General features: G+C 40.2%; 1 protein-coding gene across 4 annotated transcripts in view; it reads right to left on the reverse strand.

The window, feature by feature from the left end:
* NPAS3 (neuronal PAS domain protein 3) overlaps positions 1 to 24,759 on the reverse strand; it is an 870,281-nt gene that overhangs the window by 74,941 nt on the left and 770,581 nt on the right. For all 4 annotated transcript variants that reach the window (XM_074996867.1, XM_074996866.1, XM_074996865.1 and 1 more), the window contains one exon: positions 13,959 to 14,077. In XM_074996867.1, coding sequence (XP_074852968.1) covers positions 13,959 to 14,077 — 119 coding nt within the window. The remainder of the gene's footprint in view (positions 1 to 13,958; positions 14,078 to 24,759) is intronic.

Consider the following 24,759-nt stretch of genomic DNA (forward strand, 5'->3'; position numbering starts at 1 on the left):
TTTTTAAAAATCACCTGGGCCGTGTCTACACTAGCCAAAAACTTCGAAATGGCCTTGCAAATGGCCATTTCTAAGTTTACTAATAGAGTGCTGAAATACATATTCAGCACCTCATTAGCATGCGGGCGGCTGCGGCACTTTGAAATTGACGCGGCTCACTGCCACGCAGCTCGTCCAGATGGGGCTCCTTTTCAAAAGGACCCCGCCTACTTCGAAGTCCCCTTATTCCCATCTGCTCATAGGAATAAGGGGACTTCGAAGTAGGCAGGGTCCTTTTGTAAAGGAGCCCCATCTGGACGAGCTGCGCGGCGGTGAGCTGCGTCAATTTCAAAGTGCCGTGGCTGCCCGCATGCTAATGAGGTGCTGAATATGTATTTCAGCACTCTATTAGTAAACTTAGAAATGGCCATTTGCATGGCCATTTTGAAGTTTTTGGCTAGTGTAGATGTAGCCCTGGAGATCTATAGTTCAACACTACTTTCTATAAACGCTAAATATTACAATTTCTCAAAAAGCAAAGCTGGATTCCAGAAATTATGGGTCTTGCAATGTTTGCTGCCATTTACATATGAAAAAAGTGAGTGAACAGTGGTGCAATATACCCACATGGGTGAATTTTGATTTGATCACATTTTGCATTGTCTTTGTGTAGATGAGTAAAGTGCAAGGCCCTGCTGAGTCGGGCCCTTTTCCTCAATATTTTCATGCATCTACATTGTACACAATACTTAATATTGATTTAATATTTATTCTTTTTCCACAAAGAAAACATTTACTTTTACTTAATGTATTAAGACTTTGACACAGAGCCAGGAGCCAAGGAAACAGAAAGCTAGTCAATTTGAACTACTGGCTATAAGCTGGGAATCTCTCTCTGTCTATTTTACAGTGCATCTGTCCGTCAGTTTGTCCATCTGCGGATCTGTGAGTCCTTTTGTTCAAGGACTCCTCCTAAACCATAAGAGCAAGGACCACAAAATATGGTATGAACTTTCCTCATACCCTAACTTAAAGCAAGGTCAGGATTTGGTTGTGCCAGGAAACGAGGAAGTGCTTGGAATTTGATGGTTTTCCAGAACATGGAAAAGAAGGGCCACCGTCAGGAGGGATGACATACTTCAGACTCACCAAGGGGGCAGCAAGCTCAGGGAACAGTAATACTGCAGCGTGACCACTGGAGGAAGCTGCGGCAGGAAAACAGTGGCCAACTGGGCACAGGGCTCTCCACTGTGCTGGCCAAACCTTTTATGTGTGATTTGTATGGGTCACTTAATCCCCTGGTGCTTTATCTATGAAATGGGTTGAATATTTTACCTACTTCAGGGGGTGTTGCAAGGATAAATTCATTAATATGATAAAGGTGATGGATACCGAAGATTAAGCAGTAAAATAATAATAATATGATGATGACAATGCAGGTGAGAAGCTGGATAGAAAATAACAGAAAAATTAGAACCTAGAGATGAAACACTGGTTAAAAAAAAAGGAAAGGCAGGAGGTAATGATGCTTTCCAGAGTCTCCTTAATTGTATGGTGGGGCTGTTCAGTGTTTACAACACTGCTGTCCAATGCCATAGAAATAAATAGATGGGTTACATCAAAAACAAAGCATGCAGAATTGTCACATGGACAGACAGTATACTAAATGGGCCATGTGTCTTAAGAAGGAAAGCTTTAATGAAACTAACAAAGATGTGGCTTGCTCCTGATGGGGAAGGGGATGCCCAGCACATCGCATATGTATTTGCACCAGGAAAATGGTGAGAACATGGAAAGAAAAAATTACACTGAATGGACTCATGATTATGTCAGATATATTGGAAATCTTTAATGAGATTAAAAACTCTTCATTAAAGGTATTTTCTCTACTATTTTTCTACTCTGAAGGGTATATGATTTCAAAAATGGCAAATTTACTAATGAGTCCCATCCTGTGCAGTTGTTATGCACCTGCCCAGTGGCACAATCATAGTCCTGATCAGTTAATCAAATGCCATTCAGAACAAACTATTTATTTATGGTAAGGTATATATTTAATGAGACAATTAACTAAATTACTCTATTTGGCCATTGGGCTCAGCAGAGGGTGCTACACAGCCCCCTACCTCTGAAAGAAAAAATTTCTCCTGCAACAGCTTGGATGTTTCCATGGACTAATGAGGAGGTAAGGAGGAAGGGTCATGGCTTTACCTCCTTCCAGCACAATCCCTCCCTTTCTTCGCGTGTAGTACTGGCAGATGTCCCTGGCAGCTGTGCTAGGTGCATGGCAATGAGGAGATAACTGGAATAATTGCCTATGAAGCTCCTGTGCAAATGTTAGGAATGATCAGACCTTGATAACTGCCCAGAATCTTGAAGTTTGGTGAGTAACTCTTTTCAGAAGATAGTTATAGTATATTATGAAGAATTTTCCAAGTAGTTTTCTTAGTATATTATTTACTAACTGATGCAAAGCAAACAATGAAAAAGGCCTCCTTTTTAAAGAAGTCTTGGGAGAGTCTTGTATATTTTTGCCTCCCTCTAGCTAAATAGTCCTACAAACTCCAAATACTCCCACACCTAATCTTCTTGTCAGGAAGACGTCATATTTAACCCTTAAATACCTAATCGATCATTCTCCTAAATCATCACGTCTTCACTTATTTTTACCAGGAAAAGAAGATGAGCTGTTCTGATCTGTCAGTTAATTCCATTTGCTGGTGCTACAAGTGGCAGTTTTCTTCACAAAGGAGCTGATTTCCTAGAAACCTGAGTTTCCACTGTTCTCTATTTCAGCCCTATCCATAGTCACTTATTACTTATATGGGCTATAAGACAACAGGGAGAAGGCACATAGGATTACCCAAGTTCATCCCTTTCACTATTGTATTGTTGCTAACAGAGAACTATTATATTATGGATAAATGTTTCCCTATCATCAGGTACTCTACTGTTCTCCACCAGTTCTTATCCTACAAATGTATGCAATATTAAAAAGAAGGCATGTTTGCCTGGGCATATGAAGATCAATGAATGAGGGTATCAGTTAGTCTACAGTGAAAAAAGAAGGTTCTTGTTTCAACACTCAAATAGAAACAATTAATTTTTTTCTTACAAATATATAATTACATTTTTACATGCAGAATATTTCAGACACACTGGGACTACTATGGAAATAATTATATATCCTTCTTCTGGAAATAGTCTTTTTATCCCACAGTTTACCTGACTTTCAGAAGAACATTGAAATCTCACTGTTAAATTATCTGCAAGAAGATGAACTGTCCTCTTATTTACACCACTGTAAATCAGGAACAGCTCAATTGAAGCCAATTAAATGACATTGAAATAAAAAGGGTGAAAATGGGAGGTGAAGCATACCTAACACCATATGTTTAACTTACTATACCTATTAAGAGAAGACATGATAATGGATCATGAGCTTTATGTTTCCTAATCAGCCATTGCTAACTTCATTTTACCAGATCTGGGTGACGTGCAGAAACCGAGAAATGAATATTCTCACACAAGCATATTGAGGTGAATTCATTTCTGCTATAAGAAAATACAACTCCATAAAATTCAATTTATTTTCACCTCTGTACAACAGGGTATGAATCTAGCTTACTGTTGCTAACTGAATAAAATATTATACCACTTGTGGAAAGATGGACTGTTTCTGCAGAAAGGAACAGCTGTGTGGTGGTCTTCCACATTAGCTTAGCATCAGTTACATTATTTTCAATTCATTGCTTCCTTGTTTTTTTCCTAAAAAAAAAAAAAAGTCCTGTAGCACCTTAAAGACTAACAAATTTATTTTTAGGTAGTGAACTTTCATGGGTATGACCCACTTTGTCACATTAGAGCAGATAATAAGAATCCAGGATTTATAAAGTTGGATGGGGGTAAAGTGTGGGGTGGTGGAAGGAAGGAGGAGAAAAAAATAAAAGGGGGCTGGGTCACCTGTCTTTAATAGAACCAGTGGAAGAAATAAATTAAGTTAAGTGGGATGGGTGTGTGTTTAACCTGGGGCTTAACAGAGATTTCAATTGTCTTATGCATTACTAGGGTAATTTCCCCACCTTTGATATTTGCACTAATGGCACCCATCCTACTTAATTTACTTCTTCCACTGGTCCTGTTTATGACAAGTGACCTCCCTTCTCTTTTTTTTCCCTCTCCCCTCCCCGCTATACATACCCTGGATTCTTATTATCTACTCCAATCAGAAGAAGCTAGTCTTACCCATGAAAGCTCATTACCTAATAAATAAATTTGTTAGTCTTCAGGGGCTACAGGACTGCTTGCTTTTTGTGAAGCTACAGACTAACCCAGCTATATGTCCAAGACTGGTTTTTCCTCGTTTACTGTGGATGGCAACATAGTAGTCCTGAGTGCAGGGGACTGGATTAGAAGATCTCTCGAGGTACATCCAGTCCTACAATTCTGTGATTGTATGAAAACTGAATGGGTTGACTTGGGATCCTGGTGCATGCTAGGGATTTGTCTGAGCACACGCTCATGCTCCATGAGATATTGTATCTGGCTATTTTTATGGTGAGCAGAGAATGCCACCATTCTCTTTCCATTGTGCTCTACTTATCCACACAGCAAATGATCTGATCTAGCCCTGTGTATGTATGTCAGTTCCCATCTATCTAACTTAAAGAACATCATGTGTTTAAAATTCACATAACTGTTCACATAACTCACATGCATAGTCAGTCCCCTCTTTACTTTTAAAAAATCCAGATGATTGGTGATGCCAATGAATGGGCTGCATACCTGCTATAGTTTGTGGCTCTTCTTTAAGAATATTGTACTTAGGTTCTGTTCTTCTTTCTGGAATATTTCAACATTTACAGGACTGAATGCTGATCTCACACCTTTCTTTACACCAGTATAACCTCAATGACTTCAGTGCGGTTAGCTCCAGATGGAAGATGCTGTGAAACCAAAAGCAGGCCCCCTGTTTGCAACATTGGTGATGATAGCCATTTATTCTATGAGAAATGGATTTAGGGACAGAAAGAACTGATCTCTCACAAAGACTGAGTTTGCTTAACTTAATATTTTACTTCTCTTTTAGAATCCAGTTTTTGAACCAAGTCAGCCTCCATTTACACCCTATGGAACATATTGCACCTGCAGTCATAACTCAAAGGCTGTATGAATATTTAAGACCGGACTGAGGAAAAACAATGATTTAGGTGTCGGGAATATATCTGCAGTCATCGAGAGATCAATGCCTGAGTCTCTCCAGTTTCCACTGACTGCTGCTGAAAAAGCCTTTTACATAAGAGTGGCTAGCAATGCATATCACCATATATGTACCACACACAATAATGAATGCATCCTCTTGATACTTCTGTGAAGCAGGGAGGGAAGCACTGGTATTCCCATTTCAAAACCATTCAGCATTTAGAATATGAACTTGACAATAATGGGAGCTGCCAGGTGTTGTGTGCTTTTGGAAATCTGGCCACTTCATTTAGGTGCTTAAAAAAGGAACTGAGTTTTTTTGGGAAAAAATGGTCCTATGACTTACACAAGATATTATAACCCCAGTCTATAGCAGTGCCAGGCAATGACCCCAGATCACCCTAGTTCCAAGAGCATATCTTCTCCATCAAATTTGTCTATTTAAATGTGGACACATCATCAACGTCAGCTTGGCCTGTTACTGTTAGTTTTTTTTTCCCCAAGAATGTTGCATCTTTCCTAACAGACAGGGTTCTTTTTGACTAAAGGTCATTGATTTACATGGTTAAATTCTAGATCTGTTCTTCCTCTCTGATAAATTACCTGTGAATCTCCTCATTGCAGAGGAAACTGGTATATGTATGTGCTGACATTTAGAAAATTCTCTGTATAATATATTTCTTAATGTTGGTTTCTTATTCCTCCTTCCTTAGGTTAGTGTGATTCAAAGTGGTGTGGCTGGAGCCTTATAATGAAATTTTGACTTCTACAGCTTGCTTCTGGTATAGAAAGGTCATGCTGTGCTCTCAGATCTCATCTTATCAGGATGCAGATGACAATATGGTTGCTGCTCTTTCTCCCACAGCCCTTCAGACCATCTTAGTAACTTTGCTGAAGCATACGAGAATCTCAGCCTCACACTGAACATCAAAAAGACGAAGGTGCTCCACCAACAGGACAATCTCATGAAGCTTCTATTGAAGTCAATGGAGAACTGTTGGAAAATGTGGAGCACTTCCTATACCTTGGGTGTCATCGTTCCACTAAAGTTGACACTGATGCAGAAATCCAGCATTGTCTGAGCTGTGCACGTTCTGCTTTCTCTGAACTGAGACAAAGGGTTTTTGAGAACCAGGACATCTATCCCAAGACAAAACTCTTTGTATACTGTGCAGCGGTTGCTCAAGCGCTACTGTATGCATGTGAAACCTGGACAACATACAAGCATCTTTTGAAGGCACTGGAACAGCACTGAAGCCAGTGACTCCAAAAACAGATTCTGTTTTCCAAATTGGAGGAAGGATAGGAATGCTGGGAGCCAACGGAAGTGATAGAAGGACATGCTGAAGGCACACATGAAAAGGTGCAGCATCGGTGTAACACTCAGGAGAACTCTGCTCACGACTGTCCCCAGTGGAGAACAGTAATCCATGAAGGGGTCATGCAATTCAAGAGGTCCCACTGCAGTGTAGATGGGGAGAGGTGGAGAAGAAGAAAAGAGCATCACAAATTGCCCTGCACCCCTTCAACAGTTACCCACACCTGCTGCTTGTGTGATAAGATCTGCAGCTCCAGAACTGGGCTGATCAGCTATCAACGGGCTCACAAATAGGAGGGTGACATGAAGACATCCCACTCATTATCAAGTGACTGCCAAGAAAAACATCAGGAAAGACAACAAAGCCTGGAAGAAATTCATTTATGAGTTCCCAAACTGAAACGGATTCAAGGAACAAAATAACAAAAGAGAAGTAAAGAATTTAGGTCACACTATTCAAACTTGGTCGTCTAAACTTAAATCTGTACTTGGATACTAAATAAAAGTGGTCTGATTTTCCTGAGTGTCACACAGCCACAACTTCCACTGAAGTCCCTAACAGCTGTAGGTGAACAACTCCCCCTAAAATTGGGCTAATATTTTGGTCTTTACTTCCAAATATTCAGATAAGTATCTGGAATCAAGCAATGATTGCACTGCTACTGGCAACAAACATGGACTTGGCAATCACGTTCATTTATGGTTCATTTAAACCCTTCTGACTCAATTTACAATAAGTAAGAATATATGGAGTACTTTCTGTCCTTCCTTGATTGTACCATGTCAGGAACATTTAACAATCAAAGTGGTGACAGAAATGGTTACAGTAGTGGAGCCATCTGTTGATGAACCTGAAGGCCCAAAATACATATTGGAAGACCCGCTGGTGGGCCTTTAAGAAAGAAGCAGGCATTTCCCATCTGACTAGCATCCACTACAGTCCAGTTCTAGAGCACAGATGTCTTATAGATATAGATCTAAAACATTAAAGGTGATATTTTCAAACCAAAGTGGAGAAAATTAGCATTGGACAATAGAAAAAAGAAAATTAGCTTAGATCACAAAGATGAACTTGTATAAATACTTTTACTAACTTTCAAACATCTTTTTAGTTTTGGAGGTGTTTTTCAGAAGTATTTTTATATAGAGATATAAAGTAGCTGAGTATAGAATTGGATTGTACAGGCTGTACCATCCTTAGGCTGGCATGCTCTGCAGGCCGTTGGGCAAGAAGTTGTGAACATGCCCTCACCGCCACCCTACCCCATGTGAGGCACCTAGTATCCTGGCAGGTATTTATTAGATCAAGAGCATCACACCATAGCACAGTGGATCAGGAAACATATCATTTGACTTTAATTAAGTCACTAAAACTGACTTTGATACACGTCTAAAAGTAGAACAATATAAACACTGCACTCACACGTGAGTTTTAAGGAGAGAGATGAAGCTTATTCCCTGCCCTTCCCCCAAGAAAAGCAAAGAGGGAAGCAGATATAATGGAAAGAAAGAAAATAAGAAAAATAATAATAACAATGAAAAAAACATAAAACCAAACCAAACCGTAAGTCTCTTTATATTGATGAAAGATGGCAAAAAAAAGATAAAGTGATACATTTCTAGCAATGAGAAGCACAGTAAGCCTTAGCATCATGTATCCTAGATAACAGCTGTAACAGTAATAAATCCTGAGGTTTGCAGTGCATCGAGCCATTATCATTGTTTCTTCCTATTTGTTTTCATTGAGCTCTGTCAGCTGACTACATGTCTTCTTGTCTTACTCTAATATATTTTTTGGCTTACTTCCTGAAAGTCAAGTCAATATACTGCAATGTATGTATAGTCCTTCCTTCTAAACTGCCAGCATAAGCATGTAGGTACTACTAATAAATAGGTGAAGTGCCATTCAGGAAAACCAGGCAGATGTAACACACTGAAAAGAGAATGGGGAGGAGGGGTCTGATGAATCATAAAATGATTTCCCTCTTGTAGATAAAAACTACTGCTTATATGAGTATAATTTAAGGGAAAAGAGACTAGGCCTTCACTGGTAGTGACAGTATAGGACTAATTGAATCTGCCTGAAAGAAGATGGACTAGATCAATCCAACTGATTCAGCAATCTCATTTTCTGACCCGTTCTCAATCTGATGCGATTTCTTCTGGGACAGGAGCTCTCCCACTGTGAAGACTGCCGAAGCACCTCATGGATCATCTGACTTTATTGCTGTCTAAAAAGCCATTTCATGGGTTAGCCTCTAGAACAGCAGGATTTACTGAGGGTACCCACATTATCTGATGGCACACAACTGCACCGTGTACCAAACTGTGCACATAACTTGTTCACACTGAGGGCACCTGTAAGTGTTTTCCTTGTGGTATGTCCACAGTTAGAGTGCAACTGGGACAGTGCTCCTTCCTTTCTAGCTGACTATCTGTTGCACAAGTCCCTTTGTCCTTTTTATTTCTTTTAATAAAAGATGCCTGGACATGAATACCCGCATGGCCCCTCAATATGTCAATATTTTCATGGCTGACCTGAAATAATGCTTCCTTAGCTCTTGTCCACTAACACCCCATCTCTACTTACACTACATTGATGACATCATCATCTGGACCCATGGGAAGGAGACTCTGGAGGAATTCCACTGGGACTTCAACAACTTTCACCCCAACATCAACCTCAGCCTGGAACAGTCCACACAGGAGATCCACTTCCTGGACACCACGGTGCTAATACACAATGGCCACATCAATACCACCCTGTACCATAAACCCGCTGACCGCTACGCCTACCTTCATGCCTCCAGCTTCCATCCCAGACACACCACACGGTCCATTGTCCACAGCCAAGCACTAAGATATAACCGCATTTGCTCCAACCCCTCCGACAGAGACAAACACCTAGAGGATCTCTACCAAGCATTCTTGAAACTGCAATACCCACCTGAGGAAGTGAAAAAACAGATCAACAGAGCCAGACGTGTGCCACGAAGCCTCTTACTACAGGACAAGCCCAAGAGAGAAACCAACAGAACACCACTAGCCATCACCTACAGTCCTCAGCTAAAACCTCTACAGCGCATCATCAGGGATTTACAACCCATCCTGGACAATGATCCCCCACTTTCACAGGCCTTGGGAGGCAGACCAGTCCTTGCCCACAGACAACCTGCCAACCTGAAGCAAATCCTAACCAGCAACTATACACCGCACCACAGTCACTCTAACTCAGGGACCCATCCATGCAACAAACCTCGTTGCCAGCTCTGCCCACATATCTACACCAGCAACACCATTACAGGACCTAACCAAATCAGCCACACCATCGTGGGTTCATTCAGCTGTACGTCTACCAATATAATTTATGCCATCATGTGCCAGCAATGCCCCTCTGCTATATACATCGGACAAACTGGACAGTCTCTACGTAAAAGAATAAACACACACAAATCACATATCAGAAATAGTAATATACAAAAACCCATAAGAGAGCACTTCAATCTCCCCGGCCACACAGTAGCAGACTTAAAAGTAGCTATCCTACAGCAAAAAAATTTCAGGACCAGACTCCAAAGAGAATTTTCTGAGCTACAATTCATCTGCAAATTTGACACCCTCAGCTCAGGCTTAAACAAAGACTGTGAATGGCTGGCTAAATACAAAAGCAGCTTCCCCTCCCTTGGTGTTCACACCTCCAGATCAACTGCTGGTAGTAAGCCTCACCCTTGCTGACTGAGCTAACCTTGTTATCCCCACCCTTGCTCTGGCTTATTTATACCTGGCCCTGCAGATTTCCAAGACCAGCATCTGATGAAGTGAGTCTGTGCTCATGAAAGCTCATGCTCAAAACTTTTCTGTTAGTCTGTAAGGTGCCACAGGACCCTTTGTTGCTGTTACAGATCCAGACTAACACGGCTACCCCTCCGATACTGGACATGAATAGTTTCTGAAGGGCTTGACCCTGGCCCACCATTGTATTTCTGATGATCAATGAAGAAGGCAGAAGCTTTGCTGCAAGTGTCACAGGCACTCACTAGAGCATTTGATTTTCTATTCCTTTCTTCCTGCCATATTTAATAACTAAGGCTGCTGTGTTTTCTGTACTTGATGATAAACTACAAAATTAAGAATTACATTTAAATAAAAAGGTCTTTCATTGATACAAAAAGATGCAGGATCCACCCATCCTGCTGTAAATATACCATTCTCTCTGTTACTAATCAACATTTTACGAGTGGTATGCCAGGGATTGCTATCATTCTTGTTATGATCTACAACAGGAACATCTATTTTTTAAAAAAGCAAGTGAAATAGAATTATAATGGCAGTACACAAGTCACTCCTTTTTGACCATCAAAAAATATCACCTACATAATCTTCCAGGACATCATGGTTCTATGCCAATCTATACCAGTTATGGATCTGGCCCACTATTCACATGACTGTGCACATGCTAACTTGGTTACACCTCTTGGAAAAACTGAAAACATTTTATTTAGAGACAATTTTGTCAGAATTCATGTACCGTATTCTCTAGTCTTTATTTTAGGAGACATTGCTTGAAAACAAGCTACTCTAAGTTCAACTGCTGTTTTCTCCTTATTTTTCAACTGCAATCAACATCATCTGTCTGCAACTTCAAAAGTATGGTTTTCAGTTTCCAAGAGATGTCAGTAGCTCTTTAAACAGATGCTAAATCCGTATTTATGCTGATGGACTATAGTGTCTCATCTTGCTCTAGTGAGCATTTCAAAAACTGAATGGTGACACTTCTTAAAAAAAGGTGCATATTTTTCTTTATTAAAACAAAACAACCCCCTCCCTGAACATCTGAAACAAATATCTTTTCAACATGTTAAAACTGTGGCATAATTCTACTTTAACGGTATATTCAGAGACAAAGACCCATCCTGTTTTGCTGATCCATAGTAGATGATGTGGCCCCCCTATCTGGGCCCCCCTAACATAAGATCAGGGGAATTCAGCCAAAGTGAGGAGAGATAAGGATGAAACTTCAGCCCTTAAGTTCAGTGTCTGATATTCTGTAACATTCAGTGCTGGTGAAAGATGTCAGACTAAAAAATCTTAAGAACTGAATACTTCTGCTTATTCTCAATACAATACAGTACAACCAACAACAATGCAAGCTCCTGGCTGGTATAACCAAGTGCTAGCCTTGATGCACTATGACTTAAGCTACATCTATTCTACATGCTTCTTTTGATGGTGTGCAGAGTATGTACACGCAAGGAGGGAAGGAAACCTCTTCAACACAGGTTAAATTAACAGTAAAGACAGCAATGGTTGGCTTACATGAGAATAGTACAGACACTCTTGAAGGGCATAGTTACTTACCTAAGTACATATACTACCTGGCTCTCTGCTTGCCCTAGCCATGCCTCACCATCTACACAGCTATTTCTACCCCAGCCTTTTAGCTGCTGGAACCTTTTCCTGTCACAGGAAAAGACTCCAGAAGCAGGGAAAGACTGTGGCAGTTCCCCACTTCCAGACCATTTTCCTGCTGGAGGCAAGTACTCCGCCAGCTCCCTGATGCTGGAGGTTTTCCCCTGCTGCAAGTAAGGGCTCTGGCAATAGGGAGGCTGATGGACAAGGCTCTGCTAGCTCTCCACTGCTGGAGCCCTTCCCAGGAAAAAGACTCTGACAGTGGAGAAAGGCTCTGGCTACTGAAGGTTTCCCTCTTGCCACAGCCTATCACTGACACATTTAGCTACGTGTGGCAGTGTGGGCACAGTTGCTTTTTGTTGCAGCTTGTAGTTACACTACCCTACATGCCACCAAAAGTGGAGACTAGTGTAGATGTAGCTGAAGGCTGAGAGGATTGTTTAACTTGCACATCCATTCATTCTTTCGTGTCCTGCCCAGAACAGCCAAAAAAAGCTCCAATATCAATGTTATCTATTATGTGGCAACCTGCCCAGGATGAATTTTAAGGAGACCATCAATTCAAGTGTTGACAACTAAACAACCATCAGATGATAACTTTGGGTGCCTTATGAAATGATGGACTTGAAGTGAAAGACTCTAAATTACATTAACAACAACTTGCAATCACTGAGATCCAGACACCATTCAACAAAGACTCTCATTTACTTGCAAAGAAGATGCTTTTTATCAGGAGATTCTCAATTGTTAAGTAGAATGCTTTGATGATACAGTGAGAGAGGTGGGGTTTTTTTTTTAGTTGGGCAAAGAGAAGAATTATATTTCAAAACTATTGTACTCCATTTGCAAACTAAAAATATACTGTTAATTTGGCTCAGTTTTGAAAAGATCACTGGTATTTAAACATCTTCTTTAAATCATGTAAACATGCTCAGCCCCACTTCTTTAATTATTGGAGTGTCACTCAGTTATTTATTACAATATTTAATGGATGAGATATTTCATCTTAGAAAATGACAATGCTAAAAATACACTTTTACTCATACACTTGACGTACAAGCAAAGCCACTTCTAGCCACCGGCACTATATATGATTAAAGAAAAATGAAAATGTTGTTTAGGAGAATGAGAGCTTCACATTCTAAAAGAAAGAAATCCAATAATGTAATGTTTCTTGAGAAGAAAGTCAACCTTCACAGAAGTTGCCTCATGAGCAGACAGCGTAAGAAAAATGCTGGACAAGTATTCATTGTAGCTTGTTGTCTGCTTCATCTTGAATGGTGGAAAGTATTAAATATCTATAGCATTCTGTCTGGTAAGAGCTGATAGGATGATCGCTCTGAGACATGACCAACATCAAACTCAGTAGAAAAAATATTTTGAAAACATTTGCATGTGACAATTTTCTAATATTAATAGGGATATCATTTTGACTTACCATACTTGGCTTAATAAACCTTCACATTCTTTCAAAAATGTGAAAAAATGTTGTCCATAACGAAGACAAGTATTATTTTTAGTGCATTTGTAGAATCTCATAAAGGAAAAATATACCACCAGTATTTTAATAATGAATGTGAGCCCAATTCAAACATTTAATACTTAATTCCCTGTCTATTACTATACATGCAGTGAACATAGATCAAAAGTGAATGTAATACAAGTAGAGCCTGTCTAATCTGGAACTTTCTTGCCTAGCAACATCCATAATCTGGCGTGATTTTACTTGGCTGGATGACCACTTATCATGGGTGTAGCCAAGTTTCTCGTGGTCCCACAACATTTTTTTTACATCTGTCAGTCCTGGCTCTCAGTGTTCTGTGCTGTTATTTAACTCTGATTTACACCTGAATGGCTTGTAAGAGTCTAGTAAGCAGTGGAAGTGTTGGTAATGCTGCTAGACAATGTTGACCTCCCGCAGTTTGCCAAATTCCCTTCTTTGGCACTGGTCAGGTCCTGAGGGTGCTGGACTAGAGAAGTTCAACCTGTATGTGCATTTGGCATAAGGTTGGCTAATTTGAAGATGTCATTATTCCAGAGCAAAACTTACCTTGTACCCTGATGATTTGATGTGCACTCCTCGCTTGGTCAGTGTAGATTTCATTCGAATGAAAAAAGAGCGCTCTAGGGTGTTGTCAGTGGTTAGTAGACTGGGGCTTGTTGATTCCACTAGGGAATAGAAAAAAAATACATACATACATTATTTAGATTTTTATACAGCCCCTCTCAGCTATTTCTCAGGTGCAATCCTTGAACTTGCTAAAAATAAATGAGTGATGGATGCTAAGAGTGTTGTAATCAATTTACCTCATTTACAAAATGTTTATTTAGTAAAAAAAAATTGAAAAATATATGTACAAATAGTAACTCTCATTTTCAAGTTCTTTTTTTCAAAATAACTTTAAAAATGGAGTTGCCTCATTAACTCTTTCCTATATAATAATGTTGCTAGTTTATTAACAAAATTGTTGAATGTTATGTGACTGTGTTAATGTTATTGGGGAGGTTAGCCAGTGTATTGAAAGGGATCTGAACATTATAGGCCCGAGTTCTATCCCCTGTTTTCTGACTGCTTGCTGAGATACCTTGTCCATATTTCAGCTCTTGATGCTCCACTTCCGCCATTCATTTGGGTTAATTAATGTCCAAAAAGCACCACATGACATCACATGAAAACCTCTACTATTATGATTAGCAATAGTAATTAGGTATTAGTGACTAATGAAGACTGAGTGGCATCAAGGTCCATTTAGCTTTAAGCAAAGTTTCCCTTCTAAAAAAACAGACCACACCTCTTGGTTCAGATCCTCAGCTACGTGATCCATAGTTCACAGAAAAAACAGTATAAGCGGAGTATGGTAATATATTCAGATCTTTGGGCCGTAATACCACCACGGTCTCTATGCAACTTTTTAATATGTTTGTTTTCAATCCAAATGCTATTATGCAACCTTTTCTTCTAATAAGTAATTTATGGAGCTTTCCTGAGCAACCCTACAATAACAAAGTCCTGGAAATGGAACTTATTTCAGTTTGATGGAGTTATAAATAATAAAATGATTTTTAAAAGGAAGAAAAATGCCTTGTTGTTGCCCTTTTAGAGAATATGATCAATTACTGGTCATAACCACTCAAATTATTTTATAGGCAGCACCTACAAACCTGGGTTGTTTATGAGCTAAGGATTATCTTATGTTGTGCTTTTTGTAATGTGGTCACATTTTCTTGTATTTATGGCATTCCACCTCTGTTGTGATGAAACTGCTGACAAGAATGCCCCTTTAGTATCTCTTTTAAGGTTTTTTGTTTTAGAGAGCATGAATTCGATGTCATTTTAAATATACAGCTCTTTATCACTCGAGGGAAAAGCAGAGCCATGTTATATTTAGTACTTTCATTTCTTCTGATTAAATATGAATTACTATGAAATTTTTCTCATCATCTAACACGCCATAATACGCCAACAGCTTTTTAATACACTATATAAGCACAAACTTCTGCTCTAAGAGTTTAATTTGCCCCTCTAATCCAATCACATCAACCTTATTTCTCTTATCAGAGATTCCCATTTTGAATTAAATGAGCTCATTAGTTTTAATCAAAAGCAGAGAGATCAAAACTTAAACGTAAATGCTTTAGATCAGAACTGTCAGTCAGCCGTGCAGTTCTATTTTACTAAAACACAAGATCAGAGACCCTTAGAACCAATTTTTTTCTCGTAAGGGATGCCGAGAGCTTGAAGATGCTGTATCCTTTTTTTTTTTTTTTCCCAAGGACAGATTATACATTTAAGGTTAGACTTAATTTAGAGCTCTTTTTTCCATCCTGGTGGAAATGGAAAAAGTATGCCAATCTACTGTTGTCTCTCTCACATTTATTGGTGCTTGTCCTTAGAGACCTGAACAAAAGTGAAGCTATCAGAATCTATGCCACAAACCTGGCCTTAAAAATATTCAGCTCTGCTCTGTTTGCAACATCTAAGAAATTAAACTTTCAAAAAAAAAAAAAGAAATAAAATATATTTCTGGGTCAAGGTTGCAGGAACCCTGAAACAGCAATGACGGGTCGGTTGACCAGAATACAAGCCGTACATGTGATATGTGAATCATTATTAATTATTGCTGCCTACAGTACAGTGGTTTAAGAGTACATTAAGAACCACAGCATGGGTGCCTCCGGCTGTGTGAAGAAATGCTAGAATCAGTTTAACATGTGCAGTAGTTGCACTCCAATGCATTACACTCTAATACTGACAATAAGTACAACACATTTCCATGTGTTGTAATGGTAATTACCCAAACACACAGAAATAATTTTAATTAAACACACAGAACCTTGCATCTGAATAAAATGAAAGTTATGTGATGAACATACCATACCCAAGAAAGGTAAAGAGGAGACAATTTTATTCTCAATTCACGCTTGTGAAGAAAAGTGTAACAACCTATATATAGTATAGTATACTTGGCACTGAATATTTCTTGGGTTCTTGTGAGTTTATATCATAAGCTTGTCATTATTTGACCTTTAACATATCTATAAAACCTACATATCTGTCAGTGATCATTATACCAAGCAATGTTATTTAATAATTTTAATCTTCATTATATATATGGTATTTTTAAAGATAATATAAAAAAGTTACAAGGACATATTTTACCCTTGCTACATGAACAGAACATGCCTATTGACAGCAATGTAAGATCTGCAGAAAGATAAATGGTGGAATATGGCCACTTGGAATGCCCGAGATGATTTTAAATGTTAATCACTGAGCAATTTGATAATATTTTTTCCAATTATATCAAAGGAGAATAGCAAACTAAGTGCCATCAGAATGAAAATCTAAACCATTTCAGATTTAAAGAGGTCTCTTGGCATTTTAAAAGTGCAAAAAAGCAAGCTTTTGGTAAAGTCCTACCTTTGCTTCAATTGATGATGTTCAAGAGAACAAGACAATGTTTTGTACTGCTGAAACTACTACTGCAGACAATGGCTGTGTCTACACATGCCCCAAACTTCGAAATGGCCATGCAAATGGCCATTTCGAAGTTTACTAATGAAGCGCTGAAATGCATATTCAGCGCTTCATTAGCATGCGGGCGGCAGCCGCGCTTCGAAATTGATGCGCCTTGCCGCCGCGCGTCGCGTCCAGACGGGGCTCCTTTTCGAAAGGACGCCGCCTACTTCGAAGTCCCCTTATTCCAATGAGCTCATGGGAATAAGGGGACTTCGAAGTAGGCGGCATCCTTTCGAAAAGGAGCCCCGTCTGGACGCGCCGCGCGGCGGCAAGGAGCGTCAATTTCGAAGCGCGGCTGCCGCCCGCATGCTAATGAAGCGCTGAATATGCATTTCAGCGCTTCATTAGTAAACTTCGAAATGGCCATTTCGAAGTTTGGGGCACGTGTAGACATAGCCAAGATGGGTGCATCTATACTTGCATCCCTCTTTTGAAAGAGATATGCAAACGAAGTAAATTGAGAATGCAAATGAGATATAAATTTGCATATTTGGCACCTCATTTGCACATTAATTTTGAAAGAGCTTCTTTCGAAAGAAGAAAGCCAGTGTAGATGCTGCTCTTTTTAAAGTAAACCCCATCTTTGAAAGAATCCGTCTTCCCATTAAATAAAGGGAAGAAGGATTCTTTTGAAGATGGATTTACTTTCGAAAAAGCGACATCTACACTGGCCTTCTTCTTTTGAAAGAAGCTCTTTCGAAATTAGAATATGCAAATGAGGCACCAACTATGCAAATTTATATCTCATTTGCATTCTTGATTTACTTCGTTTGCATACCTCTTTTGAAAGAGGTATGCAAGTGTAGATGCACCCTATGAGTATGAATATACACATTGTCTCCAAGAGAGTAAAATGTGTTACCTGTATTAAAGGGTCAAGCAAAACTCCTACATCCAACCTGGGGGAAAATATGAAAAAGGCCCAGATCCTGCAATGAGCTTTCTGTGGATGGACATTTGCACCTGCATGCAGCTTCACTGACTTCATGAAACATAACCAAACAATACAGAACCATGTAAATCATACCTCTCCAACAGCAATAACAGATGTACAGGATCTACAAATGCATAGGCTACGTTTATACTAGCCCCTTCCTTTCAGAAGGGGCATGGTAATGAGCGCGTTGGGAAGATGCTAATGAGGCGCTGCCACAAATATGCATTTGAAAGCACTGCTTTCAAATCATGTGCCACCCATATAGATGGGCGTCTTTCAAAAGTCCCTTCCTATTTGGTTTTAGTGACGCTTTCGAATTGCAGGCGGCCACCATTATGCTAATTATCTCTCTTCTGACTTCAGGGGAGTTCAGTTAAAGAGCAACTTAGTCTCAACACCACTAAAATAAGCTTTCACCTGCCTCTAAACTTCTTGGATACAAAAGCCTTTGTTAAATTGAACCAAGAATAAAAACAAGGAGCTGTTTGCACATTGCAAAGGTGAGACCAAACAGAAGGGGATATACACATTAGCATGAAAGGGAAGACGCCTTGTGTCCTATTATAGGGTTATAAGCATCTTACTGAATATTCAGGCATGCACCTGGGCCACACACATCTCTAATTTCCGGTGGACATAATGCCTACATATCTCCTTTAAAATACTTCTATTTTCCTTTGTGCATGGTTCTGCAGTTTACTGCCTCTAACCAGGCATTAAAAGACTTTCAAAGAAAATTTAATCTTGTCAGTTAACTACCCTATTTTCCCCATATTAATAGGTCTTAAAGTGTGTTTCTAATAAGAAAAATGACTCTTAAAATGACATTGTTTCCATGTTTATCCTCTCTCAATAACTTACAGATAAATATTTTGCTTGATCCTGACAAACTGGTAAAAAAGGACAGACATGGGATGGCTTTCAAGCAGCAAAATTACACGTTATTGAACTTGACTGGGGATGGGCATAACCCATCCTGACATCCAGACTCATGCCCTGTGGGGATTACAGGGCCCCTACTATATAACCCCTAAATCCAGGCATGTTCTTCTGAATCCTTTCACACGTCCACCCTTTGGCCTCTTAGTGAAGGAGGCAGACAGCATTGCCAACACTATTCCCTTTAATTTTTCCTGTCCATGTGAGAAAGGAATTTAATATCTGAACACCCATATTCGTGCACAAAAGAAAAATCATGTGGTGGGTTGGGGTCAAGGGATTTGGACTATGGGAGGGGGCTCAGGGCTAGGGGAGATGGTTGGGATGAGGCATGGGGGTGAGGGCTCTGACTGTAGGCGTGGGCTCTGGGGTGGAGCCAGGGATGAGGGGTTTGAGGTACAGGCTGCCCTACATCTGTGAAGGGGAGACTGGACTATCCCCAGTTCTGTCTCCCAGCAACAGCTCTGCAGTTGAGTGGGAGCACTGCCTTTCCCACCGCCCCAGCAGGTCTGGGTCAGAATTTGGTTGGGGCCAGGGGAGGGGTCTTTCTCCCGTGGCAAAGGCAGGTCCTAGCCAGGCTGGATTGGGGCTGGTGAAGGTGTGTGTTTCCCCTGGATTTGGCAGGTTTGTGGCTGGGCTGGGTTAGTCTGTGGAAGAGGAATGTCTCCCAGAAGCAGTCCTGAGCAGCAGGGCAGTCATGGGGCTGAAGGGTTCAGGGGATGAGCTCTGGACTGAGGCAGGGGAGTTGAGTTTGGAAGGGTGTGTGGGCTCTGGCTAGGGGTGCAGGCTCTAAATTGGGTCAACTAGGATGAGGAGTTTAGGGTGCAGGAGCTGGCTCAGGGGATTGAGGTGTGGGAGAGGGTTGGTAGGAAACCTACATTAGCCCTGCTGCACCACCATCCAGACTTCGAAAGGCCCAGTCAGTGGCGTTGACTGGAGCTGCCAGGGTCCCTTTTTGACCAGAGAGTCGTGTCAAAAACTGGATACCTGATCACCATAGAGACAGATGGTACTAATAATGCAATACTGTAGCTCAGGGTTTCCCAAACTTTATATAGTTGGGACCCATTTTTTTTCAGTGTCTTTTTTTGCTGCCCAAAAATATAAATGCATATTAAAAAAGGAATGAAAATGAATACATTTTCACTGTTTATTATTTATTAACAATAATAATCATATGTAGCATTAATTTGTGTATTTTCTAAGGACCAGTATTTTTTTTTTGTTTTTCTTTTTCCAAGGATCAGTACTGGGCTACGGACCACACTTTGGGAAACTCTGCTTTAGCCAGTAAAGGCCACAAGTTCTCTCCCATAATATAGGTACAAGGTCCTTTAGCAAACGCCTTGGTCTTTTTGCCCTTTTAACAACACTGGAAACCTACCACAAACTATAGAAATAACATCCCTACGAGGTACTACCATTGATGCCTAAATCCTACTCCTATTCAAGCTATTTGTGCTCTAACATGCTTCAAGGAAGGCAACTCTCTGCCCCCAAGCCACTGCCAATTGTCTGTCCAAGGAAAATTCCATCCTGATTCCCAAAAGAGGCAAATAATCAGACCCACAGCACCTGCAAAGCACAGCTCTGATACCACACTTATAAGGAGGGGAGGTGCACTATTGGGGTGGAACAAGAAGAGACTCCCAAGGAACTGGGCTAAGGTTTGAGTGACTGAAAAGGGAGTGTGAAGGGCTACCCAGTTCCCTTTCTTGGCCAATGGATGGGTAAAGCCTCTGGAAAAAGGGGAGCCACTCCTGTGTGTGTGCCTCCAATCCTTTCTACTGATGTTGTCCCAATGGCTATGTGTCCCAATAAGTTTCCTATCCACTGAGGCAAGTAGCAGTTTACAAGTGCTTATCCTGCAACCTCAACCTGGGAGTACAAGTCAAGCTGATTTCTTTCCAGCCCATCACCTCTAGTAAATTACACATTACCATTTGTGAAAAACCCATTGTCTTCAATGGAATAGGCCACAAGTGAATGAAGTCAGAATTTGGCTCAGCATTTTAACTCAGGAGTCAAGAAGCTGAAGACTGATCTGCTGCAGCAAATCAGTTAAAACATGCACTTAATGTTAAGCATGTAAGCAGTCCTTCTGAAATCTATGGAGCTACAGATGTGCTCAGAGTTAAGTGTCATGGCTAGAGGCTTCATTGGATGAGACCAGAGTCATCATCAGCATGTAGGATCAAGTTGTAAACAAACCATTTTGTTGATGTTGCAGTAGCCATAACAGAATGCAGGTCACACTCCTCCAGCAATTTGACTATGAAGGATTATTTGGAATCAAATGTAGAAAAAATGTGCTAAACTGTGCTAGGTTCAAACTTTGATTTTTGTACTAATAGACAACATAGAATCCCAGCTTTGTAAGTGGATAAACAGCACTTGTTTCTAGTGTGAGAAGGTGCTTAAAATTCCAGTGGTATTATATATGGAAAAGCTGTTTCAGGTCATTATTGGAGGTTTCTAAAATGTGCTAAAATTTCTCTCCAGGGCCCCTTTAGTTCGACTCATGGTATTAAAGCAGTCTGATTTTACAGGCCAAGGGATATGAAAAAGAGTCTTAATATTTTTTCTGATATATTAATTTTGAAGATTATGGAACCAAAGGACCAAACAATTTAGGCATGTCCCTCACTTTAATCATGCAAGTTATTTCAACAGGGTAACTTGTGCTTAAAATAGGGGGCATGCTTAAATTTTATTTTAGATCAGAACTAAATACGGAATAGTCTTGTAGCTACCTACCAGGTGTTTACCTCTGACAACATGGAGAAAGTCTACTTAAACTGAAGGATAACAACTGGGGTATTCCGGCAGTCAGCTAGAAGTTTTGTCTCAAGACAGAGTCAAGTGGAGGAGACCTGTAGATGACCTATGCTCCACTCAAGAGTACAAGGGTTTAAGTCAAGTAAGTCACTAAAGTCTACTCCTTAGAAGTAGAAATACAAGGTAAATGAGATTTTTTTGGAAGATCACACTCTTTGATATCTTCAAAAGACTGACCCTCAGTTAAACTTGGTTTTAAGAGGTTTCAGAACTCCACAAATCAAAAACACACATTGCAGTTTTAAATACACATATCAAATTTGCCACACTCCATTACAGAAGGAGGAATGGCGTTGTACAAATCTCTCACAGTATTTAAGATGTAGGGAGGTGAGTTGTAACTGGATATCCTGTTCCATACTTAGCAGAACCTCAGATTTTATATTTTCTAACACCCCTACCAAAAAAACAAGATGATCTTTACTTTCTGTCACATTTTGCAGATCTTTGCTAGAGAAGCAGAAGACCCTGGATATGTCCATTGAATCAACAGCCTCTGGTGTAGTAAACCACCATCTTGAGTTGGACAATACTTTAAGATTAAGTCAATTATATTTAATCTCAATTCTGTTCTTTTATTGCAATTAGCTGATCCTGTCCCATTCTTTCCATGGCCATTTGGAATTTTGACTCTTTTGAGACAGTGACATCTATGTTTTTTATCAACTTGCTTTAGTCGTTCATGAAAATACTCCATGCCTATGTCTATACTAGACAGAAGCTGACTGCTGATATTCAATTTTAGCTATGCCAATTGCACAGCTAAAAACAACTTATTAGCCGTTGACTACAATGGTTGACTACATAGAAAAAAGTAGATGGGAGTGCTTCTCCTATCAACCTTCCTTAACACTTGCTGCTCGTGAGTAGTTCTGGGATTGATTTTGACCCTGGAAAGTGCCATTTTGTGCATGTATGAAACAAAACCACAGAAGATCAACCCTGAGCAGGTTGATCTTCTGAGGTAGTATGGCTTTAGCCTATGTAATGTTATCTTCCTCCCCAGACATCACAGCCCGAATTGTAGTAACAAGCTTTCACCTGTGCAAAGGGGGACACAGCCTCAGACGGGAAGCTCTTCAGTGTGGGGTACAATATTTGAATATGCAAATCAAATTAATTCTGATTCATTTGAGTTCTCAGGTTGCTGATGCTGCCTTAGTGTCATTTAGCCGCACAAAACAATGGCCTAAGCCTCTCAGGTGCATCAGAGTCCCGCTAAATGCACCCAAGGAGAGGGGTGGCCAGGGTTCAGCCCTTACTGCAATTAAATTAACCTCTAGATTGCTTTAGCGTATGCTGTTTTATATTAACCTCCTAGGACACCATTGCTAGAGGACACTGCACTTGAGCTATATTCCCACACATCTCCAAGATGTTCCAGATAGAGCACAGAGCTAGCTCTATCAGCTTTGCATCACCTGGGGTTCATCTGCACTTGGGGAAGCCCTTCTAATCCTTAAAGGTCACTTTGTAATCCTTTGTGCACTGCTCTGCAGTGCAAATTCGCCACAATACAGACCAGAATCTGGCCCAAACCCACCTGAGAAGGTAAAACAAAATTGTACAAAGGAAAAGCTGAGCATCTCAAATATACAGAGAAGCAGACAACTATCAATCGTCTTTCTAGATATGCTCCTTGAAAATCCAGCAAACTCACATTCCAATAATTAGGGAGCCCCAAACCCCATACAAAAAGGATGAGTGGGAAAGAGGGGAAGAGAGAGAGAAGGGATTGTTCATAGGAAAAGTCCTCTATTCTAACCCTCTCAGGTTGGTCATGCTTCACTGTAAGAGAATGGGGCTCCTTGCTCAGGGCTGACATTGGCACCCTCTTGTATATACCCATAGCATATGCAGTCTGCACAATAGTATCTCACAAATGTTTTAATGCCACTTGTTTAGAAAGACACTGCATAATTCACTGTTAACTTCACCACTCTGATGCAATGAGCCCATTCAACACTCATAACCATAAAGACTTTAAGTCACAGCAGGCTATTATACTCTCTCTCTCTCTCTCTCTCTCTCACACACACACACACTCTCACTCCCAAATCTAACTCATCATCCTTGCAGATAACAAGTATTACACATTTTCTGCAAAGACAGCAAATTCTTTTCCTAATTAACCGAGGAAACATGGGTAAAAATCACAACCAAAATTTCGGATGACAGCGTGGCCTGTTTTTTATTTCTTTTTATCTTCAAAGTCTGGTTCTTTTAATGTTTTTTTTAATCCTTTCAAGTTTTCCAAGCCAGAAAGCTGAGTTGTGGCACGACATATCAGTTTGTATCAGTTATGTTGCATTATGTTATGTAACAATCTTAATATCCTTAAACAACATTGACACTGCGACTTTAAAAAATGGAAAGTACAGCCAATCGATGTACTACTTTGAAAGGGATATTGCACACTTCTTTAAGACCTCAAAATCCTATGTACCATCAATAGAACCTAGTGGAATATTTCATCTATTGAACATAACAGTCAGATAAGAAAATGTCTACACAAGGGGAAGAACCTCAAATTCTGTTCCCCTTCAATGTATGTCCAGGGAATATGGAGCTCTTGAGCAAAATATGGCATCAACACTATAGCAAACTTATCTGACTTGCATTCAGTGTATCACATTTTAACAGTTAGACCTAGGGTGTTGTTCCTGATGGGTGCTGAGGCCCTGCAGTTGCCACTGAAGTCACGGGGACTGAACATAGCAGGCATCACACAGGGTTCAGAGCATAACTCCATGAAATTCCCAACTGAGGCTTGGTCTACACTAGGCAGGTAAGTTGATTGCAGATGTGCAATTCTAGGTATGGCAATTGCATAGCTAGAATCTACTTATCTGCAATCAACATACATGGCCGTCCTCACTGAGGAAGGTCGATGGGAGAGTTTCTCCAATGAACCTCCCTTGCTTCTCACAATAGTGAAGAGTGCAGGGGTCAACTGCCAACCCCGATAGGTCAATTTTACACATCTCTACCAGGCTCATGAAATAGAACCAGGGAAGATCAATCCCGAGCAGGTCGCTTTTCCAGGTAATGTAGACATGAGCTTAACCAACAAATCAGATAAAGCTTGCTCTGCGTCCTTGAAAAGGCTTTGAGGAC

The sequence above is a fragment of the Carettochelys insculpta genome, chromosome 6, assembly GCF_033958435.1.
Source record: "Carettochelys insculpta isolate YL-2023 chromosome 6, ASM3395843v1, whole genome shotgun sequence".
Taxonomy (NCBI): domain Eukaryota; kingdom Metazoa; phylum Chordata; order Testudines; family Carettochelyidae; genus Carettochelys; species Carettochelys insculpta.